We start from the raw sequence: 21889 nt of genomic DNA, 5'->3' as shown, positions 1-21889 counted from the left end.
AGTGGTAGTGTTCACTAACTTTCTGAGATCCATGAGGAGATGTGGTGTGGCTGTACGAGACACTAGAGGTGGACACAATCGTTCCATTGTTCTCCATTCTTTGAATTTCATTTTGGAGGGTAGTCCGACATCATAAATGTTAGCATCGTTTAAGCCAAACGGCGAGACGTGTGCCTGTTTTCTGTTGATGTCCTGATGTTCTGTGCGACAGCATACAACTTAAGTAATTGCCTTAAAATAAATATTAAAATTATGGTCCCCAAAATAATGATTGTCAAGTTTTTATTTTTGCTCAGTCTATATACCCTGGATAGTGTTTTTAGTGGGTAATTAGAAGCTACCCAAAGGATCTGGTGGTCAGACTCAGTGACGTGGTTGAGTGCATATCCCTGAGGGCGTGGACCTGTGCTCACATTATTGATCACAGGATTGTCTGGTCATGCACACTTCTCAATCTGCAAATATTGATGTGTGTGCTTTTAACAAAAAAATCCCTCGTTTCTGTGAAAAGTATACTTGAAATTTGAACTTTTACTCTCTGCCGCCAAATGACAGCCAGCACAGATTTATATTTACAATAGTTTCTACAGACATTGAGATTGCTTGCACAGAACACTGTGAGTGAATAAGTTTAGTTTTACGCCGCATTTAGCAATATCCCAGCAACATCATGCAGGGGATACCTGTGATGGGCTTCACACTTTGCACCTGTGTAGGGAATAAAACCCGGGTCTTCAGTTTGACGAGCAAACGGTTTAACCACTAGGCTACCCCTCGCCCCTATAACTCTGTGAACTTGAGTAATGGCATCTAAATGTCATAGCCATAATTATGACTAATGTCAGCTTCATGGTCATATGTCCATTATTACCTTTCATCGTTATATCTGTAAAATTACCTGCTTGGTCATGCCTAATATTACCCTTACGATCATATATCAAATATTACCTTCATGTTCATATATCTAATATTACCTTCATGGTAATATATTTAATATACGTTCATGGCCACATATCCAATATTACCTTCATAGCCACATATCTAATGTACATTCATGGCCATATACTGTTGCCTTCTCAAAGGTTCCCTTGTTTACTTTGCAGCGACCAACCCAGTTTGCCTGTGTGAAATCGCTTACGCCGTGGCCACTAAAACATCACCTTCAGACCAATGCACGTAAGTTATGGTCCGTAAACACAGGATGGCATACAGATATTAATAAAAACCATCTGTTTTATCAGTGTGAAATTGATACACGTGCACATACACACACACACACACACACACACACACACACACACACACACACACACACACATTTACGTACTTTCACGTGTATGCACCATCAGAGCCCAAGGCAGGTGTTATAGAATGCAGTCTAAACCTACTCTTGTTTTGTTATCTCTATAATACTACCGACTTCATAATTTAGGCATTCCCACTCATTCTCGCTATTCTATGTGAAAGTGTACGTCATGTTCCACAGACCAGATACCATCCCCAAACACATAACCATGACTGTATGTTACTTCTTCACAAACTATATAATATCCTATATTGCATAAATAAGCAAATGGAACAACATTTCTCTACATTTTGCAAGGGATATGTAAATTATATAGAATTATCAACATCATTTAGTCCAACGAGAGTGAGTCGGGTTCAACGCCACTTTGATCAGTAAGCCGTATTAGTTTTATATCACGGCGTTACTTCATGTCTGAGGAAATATTGAAGAGTAACCAACGAGCAGATATATGACAAACAGAGAACTGTAATAAGGGCCAATCTATAGTCAAACCCGAACTCATACCCCTGACGATAGGTTCATTACGTGCCCAAGGGACGCAACTCTGCACATTTAACTGCAACCATTTGCCATCTGTAAAATCTTGTTGTAAGATGGATATACAGAGGAGATACAAGTAGATTCATGAACCCTCATAGTGAAAACGTTTTACAGATAGAGTTCATGTACCTACTTAATACCTGTATGTGGGCAACTCATTAACACAGATACACACATCATATAAATATACCACAAAAACACAGATTCACACAGGTCAGTTGAATAGATCACATTAACACAGATCCACACAGGCCATGTGAATATGCCACATTAACACAGATACACACAGGTCAGGTGAATATATCACACTGACACAGATTCACACATGTCAAGAGAAGCTACCACATCGACACAGATTCACATAGGCCAGGGGAATATACCACATTATACAGTTAAACACCACTCATCAACACAGATTCACACAGGTCAGGTGAATGTACCACAATAACACAGATTCACACAGGCCAGGTGAATGTACCACAATAACACAGATCCACACAGGCCAGGTGAATGTATCACGATAACACAGATTCACACACACACACGCGCGTGAATAACACAATTAGACACAAACGTCATAACATTTCTTTCATTTACAGAGCTTTGAAAACCTTCATAGGGTGTTTGGCTGGTCAGACAGTCAGTGGTTGCGATGGTGTGACAAAACCATGGACCTTGGCTGCTGATGCTAAGACTGCCCTAGATAACATTGGAACCACGACCTGCCGTAAGTAGCAATCATTTACTTTTTAGGAAAATGTTGTGACAGCAGGACATGCAATCTATATCAATAACACCCGGTGTCCTCACTGCTTTTCAGTGATCCATTCTCACAGCATTTACTTTTACTCTGTTAATGTTTGAATGGAGAAGTTTATACATTTAGTATACAGAGAAAATATATGACCTCAAAATCTTTCTTGGTATATTTATATACATGTAATAAATTTATAAAATGAAAATATTTTACTGGATTGTCTCTAAAAATGTAATTTGAAGGTATGATCACTCCTGACAAGGATTATGTTATTGGGAACAAAATGTGTTTCTTAGCAACCATGTTTACTTCACAGAATGTAACACTAAACTTTACACACATTTCGTTCCAGCTCTGACAACAACATGTTTATGTGAAATTGATTTAGCGACGACTACCATCGACGATGACACGAAAAAGTGCAAGTAAGTAAGATTTATAGCAACTGTGTATATTGACAGCAACGTCTTGATAAAAGACATGTTTCGGAGTGATCACACAGATAAATCATACCGTGATTTACATCATGAGTGAGTGAGTTTAGTTCTACGCCGCACTCAGCACTATTCCACCTATATAATCGAGTCTGGACCAGACAATCCAGGGATCAGTAGCATGAGCATCGATCTGCGCAATTAGGAAGCGATGACATGTGTCAACCAAGTCAGCGAGCCTGACCATCCGATCCCCGTTAGTCGCCTCTTACGACAAGTATTGGTTACTGGAGATATATATTCTAACCCAGACCAGTCTCTGTGTGTGAGCATACATGCAACTTTGCCTTGATATTTTTCCAATAACATTAATCACGTCACTAACAGCGCTTTGAAGACCAACCTGGACTGCATTATAAAGTCATCAACTACATCATGTCGTGGGACCGATCGTCACACGTACGCTGGTACCATCAAGTCAGCAATGGACGGAACAACAGGCTGTCCTACCAGTGAGTCTTCATTTCTCTTCTCAATGTCGTCTGGTCTCTGTTTAGTGTATGACTCACGACTGAACTTTGATTCATTTTTATCTTCTTCATTGTCACTGTTTTGATATACTACTGACTACTGAACTGTGTTTATTAGAATTCTTATTTGAGTTGCATTAATTAGAATTTGAAGATTAATATGCAGACACTTCATGGATGAATGAAAAACTTCGACGTTTTTTAGTTAATTAATCATTTGCGGGGTGCTTTATTGATTTATCCCTCACTCTCTGTATACATATATATATATATATATATATATATATGTGTGTGTGTGTGTGTGTGTGTGTGTGTGTGTGTGTGTGTGTGTGTGTGTGTGTGTGTGTGTGTGTCTATATATATATATATATTAACCAATTAATTAACCAAAACAACATTTATATATTCCGGTACTTTACCTTGCTCACACTTGCCTGACAAATATACAAGAATCTGTATCGAAACGTGGCATCTTCTGAATAGAGAAGTTGTTCGTGCACATAGTTGGTCTGTATATCATTTCTCTTTCTTATTATCTCCCCTGTCTCTGGCTTTATGCATTACTCATGACTGTACTTTGTTTCAGTTCGTCTCTTTCACATTACCTCTCCTCTGCTCGGTTTAATTGATTACACACGACTGAATTTGTTTCAGCTGGTCCCTTTCTCATTATCTCGACTCTCTTTGTCTCTCTTTGTTTTTTTTTCTTTCCGTGCTGACTGGACTTGCCTCTTTATGTACCGATCTCTTTTTTGTCCGGGTTTATTCATTCTTCTCAACTGAACCTTGTATGTATTTCCTTTTATCGATCATTGTTTCTCTTGACCACTGTCTCTCACTGTTCAACTGAACTAGTGTCCAAAAGAAACGATACTGCATGTTTGCAATGATATAAAATAAAAACAAAACAATGCAGAAATGGATTTTTTTCATTCTTTTGAGAGACCTTTCCACAACTTGTGTACAAAAATTCATCTGAATTAAATCTGTGAAATCATTAGGACAAGCCTGCCAAGATGGGTGGGGTCCAAAACTGAACATTTCATTAAAACACTGATCAAAAAGATAAGGCGAAATGTCACACTACACGTCATCTCAAAGTCATGCCACTAACGGGTATGTCCACCGTGAGCATCAATACACGCCAGAACACGCCTACGGACTGACGACGTCAAACGTCTAATGGCGTCTAATGACGTTTGAGGTGATGTGTTGTCATTCCTCGAGGAGGCATCGTTCCAATTCCTGGAGGTTGACCGGAGGCAGAGGGCGACGTCTGATTTGCCGATCGAGATGGTCCCGTAAATGCTCGATGGGGTTCATATCCGGTGAACATGGGGGCCATGGCAAAACCTGAACGTTGGCGAGGAAGTTCTGAGTCAATCCTGCTGTGCGTGACCTTGCATTATCATGCTGAAAATGATTCCACGAGGCTGTTGTTGAAGAAATGGCACCACGACTGGCTGTAAAATGTCACCGTGATAACGTTGTACATTCACGTTTCCTCAGGTTACGACAAGCCTCGTTTTGAAGTCACCACATATCCCACCCAAAACCATAGCCCTCTGTCTCAAAACGGCCAAACTTGATGGACACTATTGGGAGCCAAACGTTCGCCAAATCCTCGGTACACAAGCTGCCCACCGTCGTTCCTGAAGATGCAAAATCTGCTCTCGTCAAAGAAAAGAAGGTGTGCCCAGTCCCGCTGTTTCCAACGTCGAACTCGTCTGGCCTACATCAATCTGTTGGTCCGGTGTCGAAGTGTCAGGAGCGGTCCGCGGTAGGGATGACATGACCGGATACCATGTTGTCGGAGTCTTATGTACACGGTCTGTCGACTGATCCTGTGACCCAGTGCTGTAGCCACCGTGGACGTCGCTGTGATGGAGCACTTCATATGGTGTACTAACCGGATGTAACGGTCTTCATAGGGCGTGGTCACTCGTGGTCTTCCACTTCTGGGTCTGTCTGAAGCCTGGGCCCACTTGCACAAAGCGATCTTAACGCTACAATGATTGTGACTCCCATTCTCCAACATAGGTTTAAAAATAGTAGTAGCGCTAAGATCGCTTTGTGCAACTGGGCCCTGATCTGCCTGACGTAACCGCTGCATTGACCTGGTGACTGTGATGCGCGTGCAACCCAACTTTCTGGCGACGTCGGCGTGTGAGGCTCCTTAATGCACCATTCCAACGGCTTTCCCCTCTCTCTCTCTCTCTCGATGACTGTAACACGTGGCATTTATTTGTGTTCTTTTTGCTGCTGTGATCTCAATGTGTATGCTCAGCCATTTTATACAGTTCAAATGCACGTGCAAAAGGTGCTAGAGAAAGTGATTTCACTTTTACGAAATTTACGTTATTTTTACGGAAGTGATCAGGTGTTCCCGGTATTTTCGATCGAATACACTGTATTTGGGATGAGCAGTACGCATTGCCATTCTTTCATACTCAAAAAGCCGCTTAGTAAAAAATATATTGAAAAATGGTTGGTGTCGTTTCTCTTGGACACTAGTTTATCTCGATTCCCTTCTTTCCCTCGCAGTGTTGCTGATACTCTGTTACGGATGTTATCATGAGTTCCTAGTTTCTCTACCTATATGTCTGAAGTAACAACTAGGTGCCTTGTTTCAGCTTACGCATCGGCAGGAATTTGTAAAGACTGTGTGATTCCATTTGCCGCAACTGCATCAACGTGCACGTAAGTTCTGATGACGTGTATATGCATCGACTCAATATGACTGGTTGGTTGGTTGTTGACGCACTCGGCAGTATTCAAGCTATTGGACGGCGGTCTGTAAACACTGAAGGCTGGACCAGGCAATCCAGTGATCAACAGTATGGTCATCGAGTTACGCGATTGGGATACCATAACGTGTAACCTAGATGGCGAGTCTGACCACCCGATCTCGTTAATCACCTCTTACGATAAACATGGGTTACTGAAGATCAATTCTAACCCGCATCTTCACTGATCGATCCAATGTCTATATGAGTATGTTTGTATACACTACATGCATGCGAGAATATACATACATTTTGTGCACATGTATATATGATGATAGAGTCTCCACCTCTGTCTCAGGCCCGTGTGTGAGAGTGTTAGTCTGTCATCGCTTTTTGGCAATATTGCAGCAATGTACTATATTTAAACATTATACCCATGTGAGGAATCGAACCCGGGTCCTCAGCGTAACGAGCGAACGCTAAACCACTAAGTTACCCCACCGCCGTTTCAGGCCCGTGTGTGTGATAGTGTTTAGTCTTTCCTCACTTTTTGGCAGTATTGCAGCAATATACCATGTGCAAGCTTCAAACATTGTACCTATGTGGGGAATCGAACCCGGGTCCTCAGCGGGACGAGCGAACACTTAAACCACTAAGCTACTCCTACGCCGTTTCAGGCCCGTGAGCACAATGGGTTTCCTCTCACGACTGCCAAACTGGCATTCTGTGCACGCGTTGTTTTCACCTTTGTACAGAAACGGTTCCCTCTTGACACATTTTGGTCTGTCGTTTCACAGGACCTTAGATACTTACTACCACTGTTTGTACACCACGTCAGACACAACCGGTTGTGGTGGCTCTAAAAACATCAAAACACTCGCCGATGACCAAGCCACGCATGACACAACTTTAACTTGTGGTAAGTTACTTTGTACATTAGTGTAGGTCTCCATGTTGTTTAAAAAACCCTCGAACCCTCGAGGATGCCTTTCTAAAATATTTGACGAAGTTTAATGTACAAAATGTATGTACATTTCGCCTCGTGTCACCTGTAATTTTCTTGGACCCATTAACATAATGTTCAGCCAAGTTTGTCAACACGCCCAATGAAATCAGTGTCGATGGAAACCCAAGTCTGGAGATTATTCAGCTATATAGTATTAGCGTTACACATTTTCAGAAGTTATCTTGTTCATTTGTGTACTTCAACATTGCTTTCAGTTTCACCTCGTCGTGATGTCTGTGCCTGTCAGGTCGCCTTCTTGAAGTCCACAGCAGCACTATGCGAGTGAGTGTCCCACGTGGCTGACACTCTAATCTGCAACTGAGTAGCACATTACCTTTCCATGCACCGAGTGTGTGTGTGGAGAACTGTATCAACAATGTAACGTGTTTAACATCCATTAACATATGTAGTTTTTCCTATCTGTAATCGACTGACGTAACCCTAAAGGACATTTAGACAAGTGCAGTGAAAGTGAAAAGAATTTATTATGCCAAGGTCTAGTCGTCCGTGTTTTCCCATAAATCATAAATGTGTTGGCTCATCTAAATAAGTTTATAACCTTTGCATCATCGTTTTGTATGTTGTTTTACCATTTTTACAGCTCCTTAAAAGTGCTGATGAACTGTCTGTGGGCTGGAACTGCCAATGCCTGTGATAACACTGCAAAGAGAGATGCGATAGCAGCAACAGCTGATGGTAAAATAGATACTGCATGCAGAGGCAGTAAGTACAGTTTAAATATTACCATTATGACTGTCTGATGAAATATTACATGATTATCTATTTAAATGTTACACGACTATCTATTTAGATTAACATTAACACAACACAAATGACTAACTTTTAGTTGTACATGTTGAAACTTGAGTGAGTGGGTTTAGTTTTACGCCGTATTCAGCAATATTCAAGACATATGGCATTGATCTATATATAATCATGTCTGGACCAGACAATCCAGTGATCAATAGCATGAACATATCTACGCAATTGGGATCCGATGGTGTCAACCAAGTCAGCTATCCTGACCACCTGATCCCGTTAGTCGCCTCTTACGACAAGCGTGGGTTGCTAAAAACCACTTCTAATCCGAAACTTCAAGGGTTGAGTGAGTGAGTTTAGTTTTTGCCCGCACTTCGCAATATTCCAGCTATATGTCTTCGGTCTGTGAATAATCAACCCTGGACCAGACAATCCAGTGATCAGTAGCATGAACATCGATTTACGCAATGGGATACGGTGATATCAACAAAGTCAGCTATCCTGACCTCTCGCGATCCCGTTAGTCACTTCTTGCGACTACTGAAAACCATTTCTAACCCTGATCTTCACGGGTCAAATGCAAGTATATCATGCTTGTATCTGTTATGCATTGCCTGGATGTCTCCACGAGAACTTTACATACATACTCTTAAAAAATCGATATAGAAAAAATTTAAGGGGAATGCTTGCCCCCGAAGACAAGCATTGGTTGTTCCAACCCGGATTTTCACGGGTTGAAATACCAGGAACAGGAAGAAACAGACAGTAATATTGCCGTAGATGTGGCTGTTTGAATTTGTTTCGTTTTATCTGAGAGTCTTATGATGTATGTTTCAGCACTGAGCGACGTTTGTAAGTGTCAAATTGCCTACGCCAAAGCGGACACGGGTACCGGTCACTGCGAGTATGTATTGCTTTATCAGTTGGTCAGCATGTTCAAAGTATTTACTCACTTATTCAGTTGCATGTAGATGAACGAAAATACATGTTATTAAGGTGGAGATAAACATATACGTATGTGTGTAATAGGCATCCCTGCTCATTGACACCTGAAGTTGTCTAGTGTTTGGTATAGGATCTTGCGGTGTGTATTTAAACACTTAAACCCTTACGAGACATGGCTCTGATTTTAAAGCCTGTATCAAATATATAGCTGTTTCTTTACTTTGAAAAGGGGAAAGTTCAAAGTCCAAGGAATATATAAATATACTCAGTACTCAAGTAACCGAGTAACAGGGGCCCGTTTCACAAAGCTCTCGGAAGCCTAAGATCTCGTATGTTTTCTCGTAGCATCCGTAGCTTCCGTGTTACAGCATAGGAGGTACAATAACTACCGGGAAACTTACGAAATCCTAAGTTTACGAGAGTTTTGTGAATCAGTGCCCTGGTCCTCAACTATGGTGAACCAGTGAGCTGAAGATTACTGCTTGACAAGTATTGGATGAGCCAGCGCAGCGAACGCGTTTGTGCCAAGCAGGCGGGGCAAGTAATCTGGACGAATACATTTGGTTGCTACAGGTAGATTGGCGATTAAGCAATACATGCTGACCGTGGCTTGAAATCAATACCGCTGCTGCTTAACACGTGTCTCGAAGAACGATTTTACTCACCATCACGACACGATTCGCAGAAGGAAATTGAACTTTTCAGTGTTTAGACGACAACCCCTTTCCCTCTTGTTTCAAATGGAATGTTCTGGAGGGCGTTCCAAATATGCAAATTGGGGTCATTTGTCAGGTCATGGCTCATCTAATACTTGTCAAGCAGTAGTAATGTGAAGCTACTTCCTTTATAATGCTAAACACAAGCATGTTTTCCATATGCCAGACCACACTAACCTGTCGAGCGGGTTGCGGTTGTGCATATCAGCAATCGAAAACACACCAATAACCCATACTATGTTAACCTAGCCCCAAGTAGAACACTAAAATTTTCTCCAAATATCACAAACTACGACTTTTGTCATAAGTCTTTTCCTTCTTCCATCAGTAATTATATGAAATTCAAAATGAATACTGTATAGTCATCTCTAATATGTGTTCGCCTTTGATGCTCCCGTCTCTTATGTCACCCGTCATTCTTTCAGCGCCTTAATTGCACAGTTTGCATGTCTGGAGGGCAAAACTGGGACTGGTTGTGAAACCAGCAGAACGCTGAAACAGGTGGCAGAAGGAGGGAACACAAAGTTTGGGAACCTCTCTTGCAGTGAGATATATTCGTATTTGTCTGTTGTATTGTCTGGTCCACTGTTTGATAACTGTAAGGCTGTAATAAATGTTTCAGTGGTCACGATGTGGACATGGGTTGATGCACCCGAAGCCCGAAGAGATCAGTGAACAACGCATTTGACTTACCGAACACATCAATGTTATTTTGAACTGTTTGAGGCACCAGTGGTACCTCAAAGGTGTACCAGTGATAGGCAACGATAGAGAACAAAAACAAATTCAGAGCTATCTCCCTTCTATCGATTGGCATTCGTGCAAACATCGGTAATTTTTGTACACCATATGTGACTCAGTTATTTGCAATAAAGAAACTGCTAACACGTGCTAAATGAATTACTACAGTTCGGCGGTTCCTAGTGAATAACATAGAAAATGGTTTTTGCTTGTGAACAGGGTACACACACACACTTGCAGTGCAGCCATGTCATAGCATTGTGACGTGATCAAGTTCATGACGTCTTAGCATTGTAAGGTCATTGTACAAATTACTGTCAAAACGCTCTCTCTCTCTCTTTCTCTCTCTCTCTCTCTCTCGCTGACACACAAACACACATCAGTGACTGCTAGACAAATGCACAAATCGCACAGCATTAATGGGCAAAATGACAAGTCGAGTGTCATATTCAACAGCTAAGTTAGTGTTTACTTGGCTATGATGAGGCATCACTGCATTAGTTCAAATAGAGAAAAAATACATGTAGAATAGTTAAACAACATACTTCTTTTACGGTGTGATTACATCAATGATGTCGTCTAAAGCTCAACAAATCTTGTAACCTTGCTCAACTCATTTGTGTTTTGCCGGCATAATTAAAATAGGATAAAAGTATATTAGCAAAATGAATTCCTTCTTGTACATATTGTAAATATTTGTACTATCGTTATATGTGTCTTGTTCTGGATATTTATACTATAGAAGTATGTGTCGTATTCTACATGTTTGTAATTATAGCAGTATGTGATTTGATGTAAAATCAAAACACTTCATTTTCAGGCACAACTGATACATGCTTGTGTCAAAAGGCTTATTTGATTGCGGATGTCAGCGGATCAAACAAATGCCCGTAAGTGTGCATTTATTCACCTGTGTTATAATAACGTGGTAATGCGATAATGTGTCCCCAACAGCAAATTAGATACATTTAACGAGTAAATCAGAAACACGTGGTCGAACAGTAAGAGGAATCGTGTGGAGACTTGCCAGATTCGTTTTTGGCTCAAGGGTATTTGTACATGCATGCTGTACACGTCTTGGTATTTTCTCCTTTGAATGCATTTTGTCATGTCACTTTAATGCCTGCATTCATTGTAATAAATTGTTGTCATCAGGGAGACGGAGAAGAAGATAGCCTGTTTGTATGCAACATCGTCTGTTAGTTGTGATTCCTCCGTCCAAAGAACAACTATCATGGCCAACACAGACAACACTTGCAGTAAGATATCGTGTTTCCTTTCTGTATTGATAATGTAGTATGTATCTTGATGATGATCTGACATTCTGAAGAATGCACACGTGTGTCTTGACATGTACATAATGCTTGTGACACGAGAACATTTGTGGAACGTTGTGTGATACCTTTGATTTGTTTATTAAATATGTCCTTCGCCCTAACCTATACTTGTAGAATATAGTAAGTTCCGTATGTTACAGGTAAAACACAGACCTGTGCTTGCCAGAGAGCATATGGTATTTTAGGTGGCGACGAATGCACGTAAGATTTTCTTTCACCTACGACATTGTCCTTCATCGAAGCTTAAATAATGTCAACGGAAAATAGTTGCTACTTCTCACATCCTCGAAAAGGGGATGTATGTTTTGTCACATATTTCCTCTGTAATCATACAAAAGAGTTCTTTAATGTATTACACATACAATATTCATACCTTCCGTACCTTTACAATGACATTAGAATCTATGAATTAAGAAGCTGTATATCCATAACATTATCATCAGTCTTCATTTCCTGTCAAATTTGGATATTGTAGAATAAATCATTACTCGTACAAATTACAAGGCAAATGCATTGCAAGTACGATATTCGTACCTTCAGTCACAGAAAAGGAGAAATCAACATGCCAACCCACAGTCAAACAAACATTTACAAACAATTATCTGACTATGAGGCACTTACACGACATACATTGTACATATGTTTGAATGATACCAGTGCTCGAAAAGGCGTGGTGACATGTTTGAGGACGACAACTGACACGGGATGTACAGGAGAGGCTGCCTTCACCAAGACCAGAAGCCAAATCGGCAGTGATCTAGAGACTGTCCTTCAAGCATCCCCATGTAGTAAGCTATATATAGTGTTGCTGTTATAAACTATACATTAATCTGAATCAAATAAATATGTGTATTGAATGCGAGTACAAAGTATGAAATGTTCAGTCTTAGTACAGATTACAATATGGATCACGTGGATATTTAAATATTCTCTATGAAGGCATTTGAGTTTTGAAACACAGACGTCATAGGAGTCTGTGGTTATATGATTACAAGCCTCGCTAGTTTTGTTAAAGGTTCATGTGAGGCACATTTCAGATGTTCCTCCCCTGTGGGAATCTAATGAATAGAGTCAATGGCGTTTCAGTGAAGATTGCAAATGACTTCGGTTGATGTCTTAGCTATCATGACTATCATGCAACAACGTTAATGATATACTTTCTCATGATTCGTCAATTTTCAGTTACGGGTTTGACCGACACGTGTCAGTGCCAGATTGACTACGCCAAGGCTACAGTGAATCCTGCAGCAAGCAAATGCACGTAGGTACCTTAATTGGATGAAATAAAATAATTGGGAACATACACCAATTAGTATGGTCAGAGTACTTATGCTGCCACCATTTTCTTTTCGTTTAGTATTCTACTGCAGGGAACTGCATAGTTCAACTGGAGGATTATAAACTACTTCAAGTGATGCATAATTAATCAGTTAGTTCTCGGGATATTATTATTTGTGAATTGTATTCTTTACTTTTTAAATCAGGAAAAGGTATATTTTGACAGGAAATGAGTATTGTGAATTCCCAGACTGTTGAATTATTTCATTCATGTATACTTGTCTCATAGATCAACTTCATATCCTGATTTGAGGAGTATTGCTAAACGCCCATAGTTGTATTTGGGTCTCTTATTTGGTAGTGACCAAAATACTCTATTTTGTGTCACCTTTTGTCTTCACAGGGCTTTGAAGACCCTCATTTTGTGTTTGGCTGATAAGACAGCTTTGGCTTGTGATGGAACGACGTTGCCATCGGCATTGGCTATAGCTGCACACGACGACATAAAGCTCGACTCCTCTTGTGGTAAGCATAACACTGGCATTTCAGGTATTAAGTTTGATATGTGTACATGATTCTGTCGTAAGAAATCATAGCTTGGTTTCGCGAATGAAGATAAGGGAGGCTATCCACTTCATCTGCAGGCACGCTTATGACTGACGAGTCCTACGCGGAAGATTCAGGTCTATGACCAGTGTGAAGGTAACGTCCAGTGCGGTGTTAGAGATGGCTCGAGCCTTCCTTCTGTGTCAGTTGTCTTTATGCGCGCCTCTTCTGTCTTCATTAACCTAACTGACCCATTTGAAGATCGTGTGGCGCCATGCACATGGTATGCGGTGAGGGACGTTTTGGGGCAGCATTTCTTTGAGGTTCCTCACTCTCCGTGCCCGGTGGAGAGTTCATTCTAAAGGGCAATCTTTGGTAGGCGGTGGTCCTCCATTCTGGAGACATGCCCTGCCCATCGGTACTGATACTGCAGTAGCATGGCTTCAGTGTTGGGGATCTTGACCTGCTCGAGGGCTTTTGTGACGAATTCACTCCAGTGAATGTTGAGGATGCTATGGAGACAGCTCTGGTGGAAGCGCTCGAGGAGACGGATGTGACTGCGGTAGGTGACCGAGGTCTCCGAACCGCAGAGGAGAGTGGTAGGAACCACGGCCTGTAAAGGCGGATCTTTGTCTTGTTCTTCAGGTTTTTGTTGTTCCAAACACGTTTGTACAATCTGCCAAAGGTGTTTTTCGCCTTAGAGAGTCTGCTGTGAATTTCATTGTCGATCCTTGCATCGAATGAGATGATACATCCCAGGTAGGTGAACTGCTGTGTTGATTCCAGTTGGTAATTGCCAAAGGTGATGTGGAGTGGTTGATATTATTCTTAGGGGACAGGTTTGTGAAGAACCTCCGTCTTCTTGAGGCTGATATCGAGGCTGAACAGTCACGAGGCGTCCGCAAAGCAGGACGTGATGCGCTGCAGTGCTCGCTCTCACTAATAAAACCTACATTAAATGACGTTACAAGATCGAGTTTTTAATGCAAGAGTAAATAATAATCCCAAACATTTTCATTTCCTGGCAATTAGTTACCATCATATCTATATGGCTGCTTTATTCCCTTGTTGTTTAAAAGCTCTTTCAACAGTATTCCAGCTAAACAGAAGCGATTTGTAAATGATGGACAATCTAGTGACCAACAGTGAAAGCGTTGATCATTTGTGATAGGATGACATGTATGAATCACGTCTGACCACCATGGCCATGGCCCATTAGCAGCCTTTTATGCTTAGGACCAAATTCTAATCCAATGTATTTGATTGCAGTGGTAACAACAACATGTGAATGCGAAATAGCCTATGCCAAGACAAACGTTTCGTCAAATAAATGCGAGTAAGTCAATAAACATGTTCACACATTTTCCACTACTTTTTACGTTCCTATAATCCTATAATCATTGGAAACAATTGCATAATCAAAAACATTTCATGCAGCAAAGATTTTTTCATTTGGGATTTTCTGTTGTGTCTGCATAAGAAAGACAATGATCGAAATAATCATACTTACAAGTTGACAATGTGACACTAATTACCGGTCTTGTCTTTGACTGCCAGTGCTCAGCGTACAAAGATGGAGTGTTTGTACAACGCTGAAACTATCGGCTGTGATGGAACTTCCACAAGGAATACATTGGTTGATGGTTTCAAGGCTGATTTGGTATCAGGACCTTGTGCTGCTACCAGTAGGTTGCCGTGTGTGCTTCGGTGGAGATAAAACATCCCAATGAAACGTGTAAAATTACATGCTCAAGAGAACCGAACATTTGCCTAAACCATGAAGCATTTTCTTACATCATGGAGCATTTCTTGATTTGTCCAAAATTGTACAGAATTCTGAAAAATTTAGTTTCGGCATACAACTGGATTACAGTGGGAGCTGTCTAAACCGGCACTCATCGGGACTGAAGAAATAATCCATTTTAGACAACGTGCCGGATTAGAGAACTGATGATAAATGCTAAAGTCACAAATGGGACTGCGATTTTATGCCGCTGTTGACAACTTACCGGAATGGACAGACGCCGGTTTTGACAGCTTCCACTGTATAATGAACCTCGCTTAAAATTTCAAAACTTAAGAATGTTTCACAGTTCCTGAATGTATGCATTACCTTAAACAAAAACTCATGTTTTCCACAACGTATGGATGAGCATTTGAGACATACTCGACCAAGTCATTAGTGAGCTTCCATGGAGTATTTGAGTTTGATAATTATCTCTTTTCTCCCTAGCGTCCGATGTCTGCAAAACCTGTATGATCAATTATGCAGCAGTTGATCCAGCGGGTGCCAAATGCAGGTAGGTGTGGTTAGCACACCAGAACTAAGTTTAATTTTCAGCATAAAATGAAACGGTCATTAGACAGTAATGTTTTCAGAAATGGTTTGAAATGTAATGTCATTATGTCATGACAGGACTCTCATTTGTGATGATGATCAGTGATCACAGGAATTGTCCAGATCCTCAGTTAAAAATGTGAAATTTCAAAACATATTTAGATGTGTACACAATTTAGATTGGAGCATTAATTCAATGTAATATTTAAATCTATTAAATATTAACACATGTAATGTATACGCGAAAAAGAAGAAATATTGTTCCTCGTTGCATCTTGGACTGTTAAGAAATTTGTTTTACAATTGCATACCTCTTTTCCAGGGTCGTGATTTAGAATAGTGCAACTGTAAACTTCGCGAATATCCCTGTTGTTGTTTTTGAGATTTGGACTATAAACTAGTGTCCAAAGAAACGATACCACATGCTTTCAATGACATGAAATAGAAACAAAACAATGCAGAAATTTTAAATTTGTGTAATTCTTTTGAGAGATCTTTGCACAACACGTGTACAAAAATTCATTTCAATTAAATCTGTAAAATCATTAGGACAAGCCTGTAAAGATGGGTTTTGTCTAAGAATGAACATATCATAAAAACACTGATCAAAAAGACACCACACGTCACAAAGTCACGTCAGTAACGGCAAAACCTGAACGTTGACGTTGGCGAGGAAGTTCTGAGTCAATCTTGCTGTGTGTACCCATGCATTATCATGCTGAAAATGATTCCACGAGGCTGTTGAAGAAATGGCACCACAACTGACTGTAAAATGTCATCACGATAACGTTGTGCAAGTTTCCTCGGATAAGGACAAGCCTCGTTTGTTTTGACGTCACCACATGTCCCACCCTAAACCATCTGTCTCCAAACGGCCAAATGTGGTGGACACAATTGGGAGCCAAACGTTCACCAAATATTCGGGACACAAGCTACCGACCGTTCTTCCTGAAAATGCAGAATCTGCTCTCGTCAGAGAAAAGAAGGTGTGCCCAGTCCTGCTGTTTCCAACGTCAGAACTCGCCTTACTCATAACAATCGGTTGGTCTGGTGTCGACGTGTCAGGAGCGGTCCGCGGTAGGGATGACGTGGCCGGACACCATGTTGTCGGAGTCTTCTGAACACGGTCTGTCGACTGATCCTTTATCGCCGTGGACGTCGTGGCGATACGTCGTTCCTGAGGTGTAATAACCGGGTGTAACGGTCTTCATTGGGCGTGGTCACTCGTGGTCTTCCGCTTCTGGGTCTGTCTGACGTAACCGTTGCATTAACCCGGTGACAGTGATGCGCGCGCAACCCAACCTTCGGCGTGTGAGGCTCCTTGTTGCACCATTCCAACGGCGCTCTCTCTAACGATGGCTGTCAAACGTGGCATTGATTTCTGTTGTTTTTGTTGCTTTGTGTATTCTCAGTCGTTTTATACAGTTAATATGCACGTGCAAAACGTGCTGTGGAGAATGTGATTTCACTTTCAAGAAGTTTACGTTTTTCCCGGAAGTGAATCAAGTGTTCCCGGTATTTTCGCTCGAATACACTGTATTTGGGATCTGCAATATGCATTGCCATGTTTTTCATACTCAAAAAGCCACTTAGTAAACAAATATTTTGAAAAATGGTTTGTATCGTTTCTTTGGACACTAGTTTATAAACATACCTGCCCGTCACTGTGTTCAGATTAAATCTCGTTGAATTTACAATCAACGACGGGCTGTGTAACATATGTACTTTATGGTGTGCACAACAGTGCCTTGAAGACATTCCTGGGATGTTTGGACACCAAGGCTGCATCCTTAACAAGTTGTGACGGCTCTCAAACCATAATTCAGCTCGCTACAGTTGCAGACCAAGCAATTACGACCGACACATCCTGCAGTAAGTTGGCTCCAGTTTTCATGCTATTTTCATCAACAATACAAGTTGCCTGAGAAGCCGTTCTTTGGATGGTTTCACCACTGCATCTGTGTATAGAGTTGATCAGTGAAGTTTATTCCGTATTTTAGGCCACATGGCCCATAATGCAATAGTTGTCACATGACCAAACATATATTAATGCTATTCTAAGTCTGATATTTGACATGAATATATAGATGTTAAATGTTGTATATTTACATCAGGTGTGTTTAATATTTGTAGAATGTTAAACGAACTTTACTATAGTTTTGGACGGACAAGAAGTAGTCTGTAAAAACATGGTATTCCGCTTCTACAACATTCATATCACAGTGCAAACACAAAAGTTCCATATCGAATTTGTATTTGACTTTCCTTTTCATGAACACAAAGATACATGGGAAATTTACACATCGATTTAACTTAATTTCTCTTATTAAATTATGATATGTATCTCGCATTGGAAGAAGCTCTTTATACTAGGACAATGTGACAAATATGATGATTTGGTACTTTGTTGCCATGATTGAAGGCACATATCAATCAAACTTCTCCTGAATGTAGATGTAGATATATAGAACGTCATATTAGTGCATTTGGATGTTTTGTATTGAACAGGATGACGCCATTGGACAGAGACATAACGAGTTCGAGGAACGAGTTGTTTCTCTGCGTCCATGACATCTTCGAGTTAATACAAAACATTCAAATGCAATAGCGTGACTGCTTGTAAATTATATCCGCCGAACATGAGAAAACCAATTAACTTTACCATGTTCGTCGTGTAATGTAAGCATTTCATAATCGTGTAAAGACTGACATTCATTCTCAGTAACTCAATCCAATATTTAATAACTTTGTTTTAAACAGCATCGTCTAGTTTCTCCAAGAATAGCTTTGTTCGCAGCATGTTTACCCAGCAGTAGAAATCCTTTGAAGAAGCTTGTATTAATTTTTAAGTTGAATGTGAAACATTAATACTTGGCACTTGTTGAAAATGACACGCAAATATATTTTCAGAGCAGTCTGACAAATGCGATATTTCTATGTACTATAGGTCTGGTGGTATATTTTCTCTTAAAGATGCAATGGACACATGCAGCTGTACCATCGTCTACTTGAAAACTGCCAGGGCTGACGATAACGCAGAATGCAAGTATGTGACACAGTCAATCCTCACCCGCTGATTGAACAGCCAAGATTGTCTCTATAGAGGTCGTGTCTCGACTTTCATGATAGCTAACTTACATTGTCTTGCCGAAATGTGCAAATGGTGGTGCTGCGGGTAGGTCAGTACATCCTCGCCATTTTCATCACCAAATGACTTTTAGTGGCCATTCATAACAATTTGTGCTTTATATCAGCTGGAATGGGTAAAAAGTATAAACCATCTCTAACGACATATAGTTCAACTATATTCAGTTCACAACATCAACCAGCATTTCTTACCAGATGAATATTGTGTGTGTACTTCGTATTGTCAGTGCTTTAAAGACCAAGATGGACTGCATTGTAAAGGCAACAGCTGCTGCTTGTGATGGAACTGACCGCCATACCTACGCGGCTACAGTTGAGTCTGCCATGGACGGTGTGACAGGTTGCCCAGCCAGTAAGTTGTAAATGGCCCTGATGGATCTAAGCGTTTCTAATCCAAACTAAAATTGAATTACTTTCTCTCCGTGCAACTTCTATCATATAACCATGTAATGTCATGTGTGAAATAGAGAATCTCACCCAAGTAACTACTGATATCAAATATATCAACACGAGTTGACAGCGTAACAAAAAGTCTGATTGCACAGAAGCGATATCTACTGTGGATCAAACTTTTGGATGATAAACACCTTTTTGCAGCCTATCCTGTTGGGTCGATTTGCAAGGATTGTGAGATTCCTATGGCAAAAGCATCTCCGACCTGCGCGTAAGTCTTTATATACATTTCTTTTTAAAGTGACAATGCTTTGAGTTCTCATATTCTGGCCCATCGTCTCCAAATTCAGTGTTTTGGCAATTAAACAATTGCCATGAGTCCGGTTTTGTTTTTGAAAGCTTGCTACTAGCTCTTTTGTATACCTGTGTAATCCTATTTCTATCTCAGAAAGGGAAATGAGCTACTGTGCACGGCTGTCAAATCTTTTATATAATGTAGATTTCCGGAGCTTTGAATGTACCTTTATTCGCCACCCTAAAGGAAATTGCTGCTTCTCTTAGACAGATTTAGTCTAATGCTAATACGTTCTTGCCTTTCCTGTCACAGGGTGTTAGAGACCTACTACCATTGTTTGTACACGACGTCCGGCACCACCAGCTGTGATGGTTCGAAAAACATCAAAACACTCGTTGATGATCAAGCGTCTCAAGACACTTCTCTGTCGTGCGGTAAGCTGTTCAGGTCATCGGATCTCTCAGAGTAATCTAGAAAACATTCAGACTGTTCTGATTTGGGACCCGGGAAGGTTAGAATAGGCCTCCAGGAACCCATGTTTGCTATAAAAGGCGACTACAGTCGTAAGAGGCGACTGACTAACCGGATAGGGTGGTGACGCTCGCTTAGTTGGTTGACACGACTCATCGGGTTCCCAGTTGCGCAGATCGATGCTCATGCTGTTGATCACTGGTCCAGACTCGATTATTTACAGACCTTATTGCTGGAATATTGGTGATTGCTAGCGTAAAACTAAACTCACTCACTATACTGATTTGGCGATGCTTGAACCTATTTCCATATTATGAATGGTGGATGACTTAATATCTAAACAAGGGCTAGATTATCACCTTCTGACTATTTGCATGAACTAAATCATTGGTAAATAAGCGGTTTGAAATGTATATAATAATCTATATTTCTTTAACAGTTTTCTTTAATTTGATCTCATCAACTAACACTGAGTTGTTAAACGAATGAAATTACAGTCTTCCTTGTATTTTAATGTATTAGTGTAGGGGTGGTGTGGACAGGGGAGGGTGTTTGCAGGGTTGTTGAAATGTATTTATTGCTGTCATAAAGTTTACCCTGGAATAGACTTATCGGTTTTTGTCCCTTTACTCCCCAAAATTCAGTCTTTGATACTAAAATGCCAAGATTTAATAATATTCCTGAAATGCATTCTTTGATCAGATTTCAGCTGATAAATACTTGAAATGGCTCCTTTGGATTAAAGTGGACATGATGCTGAAAAAAACGTCTTTCTATTTATTTTAGCGTCTATTATCTAATGACAGCGCTAGTTGTAATTTTAGCTATTTCCGGAAATATAGCATTGAGTTGTATGTATGCAACTTGATGAAATATGTTGTTCAGTTTTAAATACTTTAATACACTATTTCTGTAGTGATTTCCATTTCGGGAATACTCGTTGTATTATCATGTTTTCAGGGATTTGAATTTCCAGTAAAATTTGTTTGATGAACCCTCTATTATGCTCGGCGCACTATTAGAAGAAGTCGTTTTGCAATTGGCCATACATACTTTGACACTGTTTTCAGTCTCACCTCGTCGTGATGTCTGTGCCTGTCAGGTCGCCTTCTTGAAGTCCACAGCAACACTATGCGAGTGAGTGTCCTGCACAGCTGACAACAGACTGAACATTTCATGTAGAATATAGAGGCAAACATCTCATTGTCATGCACAAATGTGTAAACAGATTTCTGTATCAATATAACATGTATTACATTTGTAATTTCCTTACATATACATTAGACTTACTGATCCCCAGACGAGTTTGAGAATCTTTGACTGAAAGTGAAAAGAGTGAACTATGCCATGGTCTTGTCTATCCTTTCCCATTAATGGTACACATGTTATTTTAATGTTTCTGCAGCGCCCTGAAGGTGCTCATGAACTGTCTGTGGGCTGGAGCTGCCAATGCTTGTGATAACATTGTAAAGAGAGATGCGATAGCAACAGCAGCTGATGCTAAAATAGATACTGCATGCAGAGGCAGTGAGTACAGCTTAAATATGACATGACTATCTACTTAAATATTACACGATGGCCTACTTAATTAGGTATGGCACGACAATCACTTGAACATTAT

General features: G+C 40.5%; 1 protein-coding gene across 1 annotated transcript in view; it reads left to right on the top strand.

The window, feature by feature from the left end:
- The window catches only part of LOC137261715 (serine-rich adhesin for platelets-like), a 114162-nt gene that overhangs the window by 54534 nt on the left and 37739 nt on the right, over positions 1 to 21889 (top strand). Inside the window, exons 38-63 of the mRNA XM_067799499.1 lie at positions 1104 to 1176; positions 2449 to 2576; positions 2959 to 3031; positions 3428 to 3552; positions 6204 to 6270; positions 7094 to 7215; positions 7518 to 7584; positions 7904 to 8025; positions 8899 to 8965; positions 10148 to 10266; positions 11284 to 11353; positions 11619 to 11722; positions 11941 to 12001; positions 12458 to 12588; positions 12983 to 13061; positions 13482 to 13603; positions 14894 to 14960; positions 15182 to 15309; positions 15858 to 15924; positions 17707 to 17834; positions 18936 to 19008; positions 19337 to 19461; positions 19707 to 19773; positions 20110 to 20231; positions 21339 to 21405; positions 21674 to 21795. Coding sequence (XP_067655600.1) covers positions 1104 to 1176; positions 2449 to 2576; positions 2959 to 3031; positions 3428 to 3552; positions 6204 to 6270; positions 7094 to 7215; positions 7518 to 7584; positions 7904 to 8025; positions 8899 to 8965; positions 10148 to 10266; positions 11284 to 11353; positions 11619 to 11722; positions 11941 to 12001; positions 12458 to 12588; positions 12983 to 13061; positions 13482 to 13603; positions 14894 to 14960; positions 15182 to 15309; positions 15858 to 15924; positions 17707 to 17834; positions 18936 to 19008; positions 19337 to 19461; positions 19707 to 19773; positions 20110 to 20231; positions 21339 to 21405; positions 21674 to 21795 — 2496 coding nt within the window. The remainder of the gene's footprint in view (positions 1 to 1103; positions 1177 to 2448; positions 2577 to 2958; positions 3032 to 3427; positions 3553 to 6203; positions 6271 to 7093; positions 7216 to 7517; positions 7585 to 7903; positions 8026 to 8898; positions 8966 to 10147; positions 10267 to 11283; positions 11354 to 11618; positions 11723 to 11940; positions 12002 to 12457; positions 12589 to 12982; positions 13062 to 13481; positions 13604 to 14893; positions 14961 to 15181; positions 15310 to 15857; positions 15925 to 17706; positions 17835 to 18935; positions 19009 to 19336; positions 19462 to 19706; positions 19774 to 20109; positions 20232 to 21338; positions 21406 to 21673; positions 21796 to 21889) is intronic.

Source organism: Haliotis asinina, chromosome 14 (genome assembly GCF_037392515.1).
Source record: "Haliotis asinina isolate JCU_RB_2024 chromosome 14, JCU_Hal_asi_v2, whole genome shotgun sequence".
Classification (NCBI taxonomy): Eukaryota; Metazoa; Mollusca; class Gastropoda; order Lepetellida; family Haliotidae; genus Haliotis; species Haliotis asinina.
This window is presented reverse-complemented; position numbering and strand designations above follow the sequence as displayed.